The 13503-nt window shown below is 41.7% G+C and overlaps 1 protein-coding gene across 4 annotated transcripts in view; it reads right to left on the bottom strand.

The window, feature by feature from the left end:
* The window catches only part of arid4b (AT-rich interaction domain 4B), a 145673-nt gene that overhangs the window by 60108 nt on the left and 72062 nt on the right, over positions 1-13503 (bottom strand). For all 4 annotated transcript variants that reach the window (XM_073056633.1, XM_073056630.1, XM_073056631.1 and 1 more), the window contains 4 exons: positions 12618-12694; positions 11669-11799; positions 8880-8952; positions 7670-7764 (listed from right to left, as the gene is read on the bottom strand). In XM_073056633.1, the coding sequence (XP_072912734.1) occupies positions 7670-7764; positions 8880-8952; positions 11669-11799; positions 12618-12694 (376 nt within the window). The remainder of the gene's footprint in view (positions 1-7669; positions 7765-8879; positions 8953-11668; positions 11800-12617; positions 12695-13503) is intronic.

The following is a 13503-nucleotide window of genomic DNA, read 5'->3' on the forward strand; positions in this document are numbered from 1 at the left end:
TGACGAAGTCACAGAAGAAAGTTTTAAAGAGGGAGTTTGAAACAAGTAAATGGTTTTACAGAAAGATTTCCAGATTGTGAGGCCAAGGAAAATCCACTGGCCAAGGCTGGGAGGCAAAAGGGACCAGAGGAATCAAGAATTCAGGGGGACAAAGAGAGGTGGCTACATAAATAGGGAAAGCACAGTCATTTAAGAATTTAAATCTCCCATCCCCAGAGTTAAGTCTCTTCTCATTGCTACCATCAGGGAGGAGGTACAGGAGCCCAAAGACACACACTCAACATTTTAGGAACAGCACCATCAAATTTTTAAATGGACAATGAACCCATGTGCACTACCATTCTATTTTTTCTTTTCTTTTAGCTCTTTTTGCACTACTTTTTAAAGTATCTATTTCTCATTGCAATTTATAGAGTTTAAAAATTATTATATGTGTTACAATGTACTGCTACTGCAAAACATCAGATTTCACAACATATGCCAGTGATACTAAACCTGATTCTGATTCTAAAATACAGAATAAAAAAATTTTGGAACCAAAATAACCTAGCTCATCAAGGGAAGTGTGATGACTGAGAATTGCTCATGGAATAGATCCGTGGATAGCAGCAGGACAACTGAAGCCTGTATCAGGTAATGTTACGCCTGTGCCCCCTCCTTTTTGAGAATCGCCAGATCGCTATTAATTCAGGTCAGGAGACCCAGGAAATGAGAGAGAGACGTTTGGAATGTTTGGCCCCTCGGCGATACAAAGCTACGGAAAACGGCCATTGTCTCTTGGAGACGGAATTGTGTATTGAATACTGTGCTCTGTGGAAGCCCTCAGGCAACGTGGACTGGTTGAGGGATTGCATTATTCCACCCTGATTGACATCTGAGACCCCGTGAGTGGGGATAAAAGAGGGTCTGTGGGAACAGCCCCTCAGATGCACCAGAAGAAACGCTAAAAATCCTGTAACAGCGTAATAGCGAAAGCCGGTGGAAAGCCATGTGCGTCCTTTTCCATTTGCCTCGGAATTGGTGGGCCTTGCCACAGAAGAACGGCTTTAGCTAACAACAAAGGAGAAATCAGCCCCAACGACTCTCAAAGGATTGACATCATAAAAGGAATGGGCAAGTTTTAATCCGTCTCTCTCTCTCTCCAACAAAAAGCTGCAGCTTGAATGAACTTGAGTGACTTTTATATTTCCATCAGACAATACATTATCCCCTAGACAACGATAGAGTTATTTCTTATTGATTATTATTATACCCGCACGTTTAGATTTAGTATTGACGATGTATATTATATGTATGGTTGCACTGATATTATTTTTGTGTATTTTTATCAATAAATACTGTTAAAAATAGTACCATCATACTTCAACGGACCTCTCTATCTTTGCTGGTAAGTGACCCAGTTACGGGGTAAGTAACAGTTGGGGTTCTCGTCTCGGGATTTGACACCAAATTGGGAGGCCAGTGAATCGGACTTGTAAGTCCAAACTTGGATCTGGTTACGCGGGTAGCCAGACGGGAAACCAACAAAGATGGACGTGGGTGAATTTATAGAAAACCCGACTCTGGAGGCACTAGAGGCGGCCACCAAATCAGACTTGATAAATGTGGCGAAGGGGTTAAACCTCGCAGAGGTGAGGTTGTCAATGAAAAAGCGGGAGGTGCGAAGGGCCATAACTCAGTATTATATTGAGAAGAATGTGTTTGCAGCTGAGGTATTGGAAGATATCCCTGAAAAGGTACCAGCCAGTGGGATGGCTCAGTTAGAGTTGGAGAAATTAAGGTTGGAACATGAAATAAAATTAAAGCAGCTGGAAGCAGCTGAAAAAGAGAGAGCACGAGCCGAGAAGCAACGGGAGCATGAGCTCCAGCTAAAGGAGTTAGAGCAGGACAGGGCTGAGAAACAAAGGGAGCATGTGCTCCAGCTAAAGGAGTTGGAGGTGAAAAGAGAGCAGAACAGGGCTGAGAAACAAAGGGAGCATGAAATTCAGTTAAAACAGCTGGAAACAGCTGAAAAAGAAAAGGAAAGAGCCAAGAAGGAGAAGGAGGCAGAGAAACAGAGGAAACATGACTTGGAGATGGAGAAGTTAAGGCAAGAGCGAAGCGATCAAGAGTCAGACCGAGAGGAGCGGTTTAATGTTAGTCGGGAGTTGAGGTTAGTACCTCCGTTCGAGGAGACAGATGTTGATAGTTATTTCTTGCTTTTTGAAAAGGTGGCAGTGAATCAGAAGTGGCCCAAAGAGCAGTGGGTGGCGTTGTTACAAAGTGTGTTAAAAGGGAAGGCACAACGAGCATATGCGGCGTTGTCCATGGAGGAGGGAGAAGCGGAGAATTATGCCGAAGTAAAGGAGGCCATTCTCCGGATTTACGAATTGGTCCCTGAGGCGTATAGACAAAAGTTCAGAAATTTAAAGAAAGGGTGGAATCAGACGTATACCGAGTTTGCCTATGAGAAGGGTGTGCTCTTGGATCGTTGGTGCACAGCAGAAATAGTGGGAGAGGATTTTTGGCGTCTCAGGGAGTTAATTCTGATTGAGGAATTTAAAAGTGGTGTTTCGGAGGATATCCGGATGTATTTGAATGAGAAGCCGAATAAGTCCATCTCCGAATTTGCTAGGTTCGCAGATGAATATGCCCTAACCCACAAGACAAAGTTTTCCTCGAATAAAAGTTCCCAGAGAGACCGTGGGAACGATAGAGAAAGTCCACCGGCTGAGGCAGAGGTCCCGCCGGGAGCTAGTGGTAAGGTTGGGGAGGAGAGGCAAGACGGCCAGAGATTTCCGGGCTTGACTTGTTTTAATTGTGGAAAGGGGAGACATATTGCATCTAGGTGCTTTGCTCCAAGGAAGGAGACAGGAAAAGGGAAAGCAGCGGTCCCTATCGGATGTGCCATGGTAATCAGTAAATCGACAAGAAATCCCCGGGTAGACAGAGTACGAGAAGGGTCTGCGACTTGTATGTCAAACGGAACCGTGTCTGTGAGAGAGGGAGATACCCCAGTTCCAGTACGGATCTGGAGAGACACGGGCGCTGAACTGTCATTGATTAGCAGTAAGGTACTAGATTTCGGTCACAAGACAGGAATGGTAGCTGTGAAAGGAATAGGAAAAGGGACGGAAATGGTGCCCTTGCATAAGATCATTATGAATTGCGAGCTAGTCTCTGGACCAGTAGAAATGGGGGTGCGATCAGAATTCCCGAGAACTCACGCGGACGTCCTTCTGGGTAATGATTTAGCCGGTGGTAAGGTTTGGTCAGCAATGACGCTGACGAGACAGCCGGTGGAGACTCCGCCCCTAGGTTCAAAGGTCTATCCCGCATGCGCGATCACTTGCAGCCTGTCGAGAAAGGCAGCTGAGAACGAGAGCAGTTTAAATCCGGCCAGTGTCGAGTTGGCCGAGACGTTTTTACCGACCCTGTACCACGAGGGCTTAGAGGATGGAAAAACTAAGAGTAGTAAAGTGAAAGAGAGTAAGGGAGAGGAGGTAGACCTGCCTTTAGCGAGGAGAAAAGTTCTAGAGGCACGAAATGAAGATGAGAAACAGATACAGCTGTTAAAAGGTCCAGGGTTGGACATGGATGATCTGTCTGATTTGGCAGAACTGTTTGAAGAAGTGGAAACTTCTAAAGGTGTTCCCGATAATGAAATGAGGGCAGTCCCAGATGAAAAGGGTGCCCTTACTTGGAAGAAGTCTGCTGGGTTGGCAGATGAGGTTGTTTCAGCCCGCGGGGTTGAGTTTACTCTGGAAGGGAGTTGCCCAGAAAGTAGCTGGGAGGATCAGGGGAATTTAGAATTTGGACCGGGTACGGGTATTGAAAGCCTGGAAGAGGCAAATGTCCCGTTTGAGTGTGTCCAAGATGTGGATGCACGTGGTACTGAACCTAGTAATGGAGCTCAGAAAAACTCTGAGGTATTTGATTCAGTGGAAAAGGAATGCAATCCTTGTGGGTCAGATGGACTTGGTTCAGTGAAAAAAGGGTTAACCTTGGTAATAGTGGGAAGTGAGAGTTCCCAGGTGTTTGTGCTCAAAGGTGTGGTAAAAGTCAGGGAGGAGATCAAAGGTGGTGGGGTGAATATTATTATTGAAGGAAAAGGGGACTGTGTCGTTCCCAGATTGAACGAAGAAAATTTAAAGGCTGGACTGATATCAGAAGCAGCAACCAGGCTACAGAGACAATGGCTCAATACAAGGCCTGTGAATCAATCACAGGTTGAGTTGGAAGGTAAAAGGGCCCCACACGCTATTGTTATTCCAGAGTGTGGTGTAAAAAGGCAGAATTTGAAATGCTGTTTGAATTAAGAGTTTAAACTGAAAACTAATAGCCTCAAGGGTCCTGAAGAGAAAACTAGCAACTTGCAAAAAATTAAAGAATTGGGTGGAAATTCGGGAAATGGTCTAAGTCTGGAACACATTGTTGATAAAATAACTCCTATGAAAGGAGCGGACGAAAGCCTATTTCGCCAGGGTGCACAAGCTCCCCCCGTGGGAATTAACCGGAAAAGAGGCGAGGGTTAATGGGGACGCCATTTTTAAATAGCAGAAGCCGGTTTTAAGGGATTTCGACAAAGCATGTGAATAATAAAGACAACCCCCATGGAAGCTTGCCTGTTAAGTTTGAAAGTAACATAAAGATTAGTATTTGCATGAACTTTTGTAGTATACACGTAAGCTAAGATCACAACTCTTTAGTTTTGTTTGCTGAAGGAAAGAAATAAAAAAAATAGGTGGTTACTAAATTGGAGTCTGATGCTACAAGACTTTAAGAGTACAAGAGGTTAAGATATAAAAAGGAAGTGACAATGTAATCGTTAACTGTTTAGATGCTGAATTGAATGTATAACTGTATTACTCTGTAGAAAAAAAACTTTTGTATTGTGTTAGATTCTAAAATCCTGTAAGACTCTGTATTACTTCGTTTTTTTCCGATGGTAAAAAACGCGTTGAAGAAAGGGGGTGTTACACCTGTGCCCCCCTCCTTTTTGAGAATCGCCAGATCGCTATTAATTCAGGTCAGGAGACCCTGGAAATGAGAGAGAGACGTTTGGAATGTTTGGCCCCTCGGCGATACAAAGCTACGGAAAACGGCCATTGTCTCTGGGAGACAGAATTGTGTATTGAATACTGTGCTCCGTGGAAGCCCTCGGGCAACGTGGGCTGGTTGGGGGGGGATGGCATCATTCCACCCTGATTGACATCTGAGACCCCGTGAGTGGGGATAAAAGAGGGTCTGTGGGAACAGCCCCTCAGACGCACCAGAAGAAACGCTAGAAATCCTGTAACAGCGTAATAGCGAAAGCCGGTGGAAAGCCATGTGCGTCCTTTTCCATTTGCCTCGGAATTGGTGGGCCTTGCCACAGAAGAACGGCTTTAGCTAACAACAAAGGAGAAATCAGCCCCCAACGACTCTCGAAGGATTGACATCATAAAAGGAATGGGCAAGTTTTAATCCGTCTCTCTCTCTCTCCAACAAAAAGCTGCAGCTTGAATGAACTTGAGTGACTTTTATATTTCCATCGGACAATACATTATCCCCTAGACAACGATAGAGTTATTTCTTATTGATTATTATTGTACCCGCGCTTTTAGATTTAGTATTGACGACGTATATTATCTGTATGGTTGCATTGATATTATTTTTGTGTATTTTTATCAATAAATACTGTTAAAAATAGTACCATCAGACTTCAACGGACCTCTCTATCTTTACTGGTAAGTGACCCAGTTACGGGGTACGTAACAATAAAAAGTGGGTGGCTGACGAGAGCATACTATTTGGAAATGACAAAGTAATCGGGCAATTTAACAAACAGTAGCAAACAACAATGCCCAATAATCCATTCTAAGCATTTTTAAAAACATCTGTATGGATTACTAGCCTTCTCTCATTATTCTATGATGGATATAAACCTGATCTTATAAATATACCCAAAAATTGACTTTATAGACACAAAGTACTATAGCACAGAAACCAGTCAGTCTGCGTCAAACTATTATTCTGCCTAGTCCCATAGACCTGCACTTGGACCATAGCCCTCCATACCCCTCCCATCTATGTACTTATTCAATTTCTCATAAGTTTATCTCATTATAATAGCAATGAGGTACTAGTGGTAAAAATTCCAAGTCACATTTTTCCTTGTATCACTTAGCATGATACACTCATCGGTAACATTTAAAACACTTATAACACTTGCCAACTGTGAAATTCCATAAGGAAATATCAAACCACTGAACCTTTTGCAAGTATTATACACACCTACTGAGACATGCCCTGAAAGTAAGGCACTTTGCTAACTTGCAATCTCAGTTAACAAAAAGGTAGATTGAAAGGAAATGAAAGTTCTCTGATCCAATAAAATTCAAGCACCTAGCACTGTTTACTAATTGGAACAGCTGCAATACATCACACTAAAACACATGAAGCTTTTCCAAAAAGCTCATCAGTTAGTCAGAAACAGAGTATCTCCAAGCTAGGCAACACAGGTAAGTGTTGAATGACTTGTTTGCACTGGCATAAATTAAGTAGGAACCTTTTTGCTGCCAGTCTCCTTTACCAAACAATTTCAAATCGATTTCCAATGAAAATAAAATCATAAGACCAAAGGGCATAGGAGCAGAATGAGGCCATTTGGCCCACTGAGTCTGTTCTGTCATTCCAACATGGGTGATTTATTATCCCTCTCAACCCCATTCTCCTGCCTTCTCCCCATAACCTCTGACATCCTTACAAATCAAGTAACCTATCAATCTCCAGTGACTGGCCTCCATGGCTGCCTGTGGCAATTAATTCCATAGATTCACCACACTCTGGTTAAAGAAATTCCTCCTCATCTCTGCTCTTAAGGGATTCTGCACATTACTTTCTATTAAACATAAAGCATAGCAGTTATTGTAAACACAAAGTACACTGCAGATGCTGTGGTTAAAGCAACACATACGACACGCTGGAGGAACTCAGCAGGTTGGGCAGCATCCATGGAAACATTGATCTGCTTCTGTCTGATAGGCGCTTCAGATCCCTCCAGACTAAGACTAATAGGCACTGGAGAAGTTTTTTCCCTACTGCGGTCACTTTGCTGAACAGTTAACTGCCGGTTAACTGTCGGCTAACTATTACTTGGATTGCACTACCTGTATGTATAATCTATATTTTCATTTATATTTATCATTATTATTGTTATGAGCAGAGAGACAACATCTGCCGGAAGTAAATTCCTTGTATGTGCATAGGTACTTGGCGATTAAAGTCTGATTCTGATGCTGCCTGACGTTCCTCCAGCATGTTGTACATGTTGCAGTTATTGTAATGCTTTACAGTGCCAGTGATCACCAGCTGCGGTCAATTCCCACCACTGCCTGTAAGGAGTTTGAATATTCTTCCCGTGACCGTGTAGACTTCCTCCAGGTGCTCTGGTTTCCTCACAGATTCCAAAGAGGTATGCTTTAGGGTTAGTAAGTTGTGGGCAAGCTATGTTGACACCAGAAGCAACAGTGACACTTGTGGCCTGCCCTCAGCATACATGCAGGCTGTGTTGGTTGTTGACTGTATGTTTCACTGTATGTTTCGATAAACGTGTGACAAATAAAGCTAATTTTTAAAATATTCATAGCTTGCTTTCCTTTTAATGAGTTCTTAAAGACATTTTTCTATTTCTATACTAAATACTCACATTATCAAATCCTCCCAGTTCATGGACAAGTCGGTATAGCTTGAATAAATTCAAATCCCTGTATCCAAGAACAGGACGTTTGTTGATTGGAGTACCTGTGAGTAAATAAGGTAGGTAGAACACTACAAAATACTGTTTTCAATAGGCATTGACAACTATCAATGAATATTGACAGCAAGCTCATCTCATGAATCTCACAATTATATGAATCAAAAACCTGTCACAATCAAGCCTCACAGTAAAGCCAAACTAAAGTTTTAATACGAATATTGCAATTTCATTATTATCTAAAACTTTGGAATCAGAACTCTTGTCTATTTGCCTCTTGGAATCAGAATCAGGTTTGATAACACTGACATACAACAAATTTCACAACATATCAACAGTGATATTAACCTGATTTTGATTCTGAGAGGCAAATAGACAAGAGTTCTCATTCCAAAATATCACACCATACTAAAACTTTAGCTTGGTCTTAATGGGAGACTGGATATAGGCTGAAGCTTGCTTTAAAAAATAAGGGGCTGATCAGTAAAAAGAGTTGGTACATCACAAGTATTCAACGTCACCCAGATTTGTCATAACCAAATCCACAACCCCAGAACTCCATAACCATTAAAATAGTCTCACTAAAAGTAAACCCCGTGTAGGTGATATTGGTCATAGCACAGTAACAGACTCTTTGACCCATCCAGTCTGTAATGAAATATTATTCTGCCTAGTCCCATCAATTTGCATCCGGGCTGTAGCCCTCCCATCCATGGACCTATCCAAATTTCTCCAACATGTTGAAACTGAACCTGCATCCACCACTTCCACTGGCAGCTTCTTCCACACGCTCTCATGACCCTCTGAGTGAAGAACTTCCCCCTCATGATCCCCTTAAAGAGTTCATCTCTCACTCCTAATCTACGACTTCTAGTTCTAGTCTCATCCAACCTCAGTGGAAATAGCCTGCTTGTATCTACCCTATCCATATTCCTCATAATTTTATATACCTCTATCAAATCTCCCCTCATTCTCCTATGCTCCAGGGAATACAGTCTTAATCTATTCAACCTTTCCTTATAACTTCGGTCTTCAAGTCTTGGCAACATCCTACACTCTTTCAATCTTAATGATGTTCTGACAGCATCATTACCATTTTACTAGATGATCACAGATCACGGTTTAAAAAGTTTTTAAAAAGTGGCAAGACAAGTCCACTCACCTCGATCCTCCATGAACTTGTACAGTTGTTGCAAGAAATTCTCCCGCTCCTCTGGAAAAGGCTCCACCTCTTCCTAAATATTTGGTGTGGAGGCAGGAAATGGTAGGCAATGCACAGGGGACAAAGTGAGAAAAATATATAAAAATTTGATTTTTAGATTAAAAAATATAAAGTGCTGAGAGCAAAATCTAAACAAAAAATTTCAAGGCAAGAGTTGCATCAGGGCACTTGACACATACAGACAATAAAAGGGATGTGGAGAAAAAAATGGAATTGTAGGGAAGTTATAAAGGCAACAGAACCTTTTTTTCCCCATCACGCCTCTGGTCAGTAAGCTTCAGCCAGCTGATGGCCTAAGCAGACTTGCTTATTCTGCTAGCAACTAGCTCAAGACCAGTGTTATGAATGTGAAGCAACTCTGAGGGGCCGAAGGGTACAAAGTCACCCCCTCCTTTTTGAGAATCGCAAAATCGCTATTAATTTGGGTCTGGGACCCAGGAAATGAGAGGGAGACACACAGAATACACAAGGTTTAGAATGTGTCCTGGCCTCAGCGGAACGGAACCACTGATAACGGCCATTGTCTCTTGGAGACGGAATTGTGTATTGAGTACTGTACTATTCATTGAAACCCCTCAGGGGACAACCAGAGTGGTCTGGTTGAGGGATTGCATCATCCCAACCTGATTGACATCTGAGACCCCGTAAGGATAAAAGGGGGTCTGGGGAACAACCCCTTTAGACGCACCAGGAGAAACGCTAGAAATCCCGTGATAGCGTTTTATAGCGAAGGCCGGTGAGAGCTCGTGTGCGTCCTCCCTTGCCAGGGTGGTGGGCTCATCACGGAAGAACGGTTTAGCTAAAGGAGAGGCCACAAGTGAAAGGCCACGACAACGAGACTCCTGACGGATCGAAATCATAAAAGGAAAGTCGGCAAGTTTTTCTCAAAATCTCTCTCTCTCTCCAACCATTGCAATACAGCGGTCCCCAACGGCTGCAGCCTGCATGAACTGGGTGAACTTTATATTTCCATCGGACAATACACTATCCCCTAGACAACGATAGAGCTTATTTCTTATTATTATTATACCCGCACTTTTAGATTTAGTATTGACAACGTATATTATCTGTATATTTGCATTGATATTATTTTTGTGTATTTTTACTAATAAATACTGTTAAAAATAGTATCATCAGACTTCAACGGACATCTCCATCTTTGCTGGTAAGTGACCCAATTACAGGGTTCATAACACCAGTAAAACCACTGGAAGGAACAACTATGATTGTTTGCCCCTTTTATAATGCTGCATAACAAACACAATTTGCTTTTTTTGATAATTTGAATTCTTCATCAATGAAAGGATATAGATTATTTTGGGCTCATGAGTATTTAGGATAGATAGATAAATACTTTATTAGATCCCAAAGGAAAGTGCAGTGTCACAGTAGCACTACAAGTGCACGGATATAGGAATATTAGAAGTAGAAAGAATGAACTACGACTTCTAGTTCTAGTCTCATCCAACCTCAGTGGAAATAGCCTGCTTGTATCTACCCTATCCATATTCCTCATAATTTTATATACCTTATCTTGTTTAGCAGCCTCATTTGTGGCACCTTGTTAAAGGCCTTCTGAAAATCCAAGTAAACAATATCCACTAACTCTTCCACTTAAAGAAACCTTGCTGACTTTGGCCTATTTTATCATGTGCCTGCAAATACCCTGAAATCTCATCCTTACATTAAACCAAGAGTGAAAGCAATGCCTTCTGAAAGTAACATGGTCTGCTTGTGTGCGTAATCCAGCACCAAAGGTCAAATTTGCAGCAATTAACTAACTGCCTACTTTGCTCAAAAGATTCATAAAAATTCAGACATCATGAGCTTTCTTATACTCATTTCATTAAACCATGTTAGCGATACAGGTCCTCCCCAGTTTCGATGTGGCTTCTTGCCCAATAGCTGTTCGTGAGCTGGTGAGGACCTGTGCCTTTTTATTTTTTCTTCCTCATTGACTTGTATAGCTACCGTCACTCTGCTGATGTAGTTATGCTCTTCATCCATTCACAAAAACATTACATCAATTACAGCAAGAAATATGAAAAGAAGTAATGCAAACAGAGAGCAAAAGGTGAGGTAGTGTTCATGGACCATTCAAAAGTCTGATGGCAGAGAGGAAGAAGATATTCCTAAAATGTTAAGTATTAGGTAAAAGGCACTGAGAGTTTAGATTTCATCACCTAATGCTTCGCCAGTCTGGGAAGTGCAATGGACATTAAGCTGAATAGAGGTTATCTGTGAAAAACACTTGCAAATAAAAAAAATTAAGAACAAAAATTATTCAAAGTTCTAAGTACATTTGTTATCAAAGTAGGTATATATCACATATACTACCTTGAAATTTATTTTCTTGCAGGCATTCACAGTAGAACAAAGAAATACAACAGAGTCATTGAAAAGCTACTCACAAAGACTGAAAAACAACCAATATGCTAAAGATGAACTGTGCGAATATAAGAAAAAAAAACAATAAATAAGTAAATAAATAATACTAAGAACATGACATGTAGAGTCCTTGAAATTGAGTCCATAGGCTGTGGAATTCATTCATAGATGAGGTGAGCAATATTATTCATGCTGGTTCAGGAGCCTGATGGTTGAGGGGGAACAACTTCCCCTGAACCTGGTAATATGGGAATTGAGACTTCTGTACCTCCTTCCCAATGGCAGTAATGAGAAGAGAAGACATTATTTGATTAGTCCCCTTTCTGAAACAATTTACTCACCTCCTCCTCACTGCTCTCCTCTTCGTCATCACATTCCTCTTCATCACTGCTTGAACTCTCTTCCTTCAACTCAGTCTTCCAGTTGTGGGGAATGGTTCCGCTCTTCAAGAATTCTAGAGCCTGGTCCAAAGCTGAAAACCACACTCAAATACTCATGACTATGTTTTTAAAGTTGATTCGTTTTTTTGCAAAAATTAGTTACAGTAAAGTAACATCCTCGGGTGTTGGTTAGATTTTGGGATGCGTTGGCACAAGGGTGCAGAAAATACATTTAATATTACATGTTTGTGCAGAGGAGATTTACCAGGATGCTGCCTGGATTAGAGAGCATGCCTTATGAGGAAAGGTTGAGCAAGCCAGGGTTTTTATCTTTGGAGAGGAGGAGGACGAGAGGTGACTTGATAAAGGTGAACAAGATGATAAGAGGAATAGATTGAGAGGACAGCCAGAGACATTTTCCCAGGGACAGAACAGTTAATACCAGGGAGAATAATTTTAAGGTGATTGGTGGGGGGGTGGGTGGATGGAGTCAGAGGTTGTGAGTGTGTGGAGCGCTCTGCTGGGGGTGGTGATCATGAAGATACATAGGGGCATTTAATCTTAAACAGGCACATGGATGAAAGAAAAATGAAGAGCTTTGTAAGAGGGAAGGTTTAGATTGATGTTGAAGTAGGTTGAAAGCTCGACACAACATCGTGGACTGAAAGGCCTGTACTGTGTTCTGTTTTTCGGGAGGGGGATGGAGTAAGCAAAGAGGGAATGGTGATGAGATCCAGACGAAGGGGGTAGGGTGAATGATGCAATGAGAATATGCTGCAGAGGCTGGAAGGTGAAGGAAGCTTAACCAATCAATTCCAATAAACTAACCAAATCTCATTCCTGCAGCAGAACATGAACTTTCCCATTTTCTGCCTATTAGCTTGGCATGATAACATAACATTCTTATTACCTTCCTTCATAGCTGCATCATACTTTGAGGCCATCTCACTGTCAAATTCTGCGATATCCTTCCTGGGCACAGCCACTCTAGGTAACAAATAAGACAGAGAATTAAGGTCAAAAGAGCAGAAACAAAGATAAGAAATGGCATGAGTGCAACATAAATACTTCCATGGGCCAAGAATTTGTCTCCATGCAGTGAATTTACATAATTCTTTGGAAGTGCATTCTTAATGGCATCGGCACAATAGTGCAGCAGTTAGGTAACACTGTAAGATCGGGGTTCAATTCCTGCCACTGTCTGTAAGGAGTTTGTACGTTATTCACATGACCACATGGGTTTTCTCCAGGTGCTCCGGTTTCCTTCCACAATCCAAAGACGTACAGGTTAGGGTTAGCAAGTTGTGGGCATGCTCTGTTTGCGGCATTTGCATTCGTCTGTGGCTGCACAACGCAATATGAGCAACTGCTGCGGGCTGTTCTTGCAGAAACATGGCTTAAAGATAACTTCAATACACCATCAATCTATAGGCCATGATGCTCAGGGAACTGGGTTACATCATCTTTTTTGTAATTATGTTTTTTCTGCTATCATAATTATATGTTTCATATGTGCTGTGTATTGTTGGTTCAAGTTTTGCACCTTGGCCCCAGAGGAATGTTGTTTCATTTAGCTGTATACATGCGTATGGTAGAATGACAATTAAACTTGTCATTTGTGTTGAGGATGTTCAAAATTAAATTTCACTGTATATTTTGATGTATATGCAGCAAATAAGGCTAGACTATTTAATCTGTTTTAACCCATCTGCTCACTGCTTTGTTTATGTGAGGGAACATGACGACACAACCTCTGCAAATTAAGAATGGAAAAGTTTGCATGTGAGACAATAGGC

This window comes from Hemitrygon akajei, chromosome 9 (genome assembly GCF_048418815.1).
Source record: "Hemitrygon akajei chromosome 9, sHemAka1.3, whole genome shotgun sequence".
In the NCBI taxonomy this organism is placed as follows: Eukaryota; Metazoa; Chordata; class Chondrichthyes; order Myliobatiformes; family Dasyatidae; genus Hemitrygon; species Hemitrygon akajei.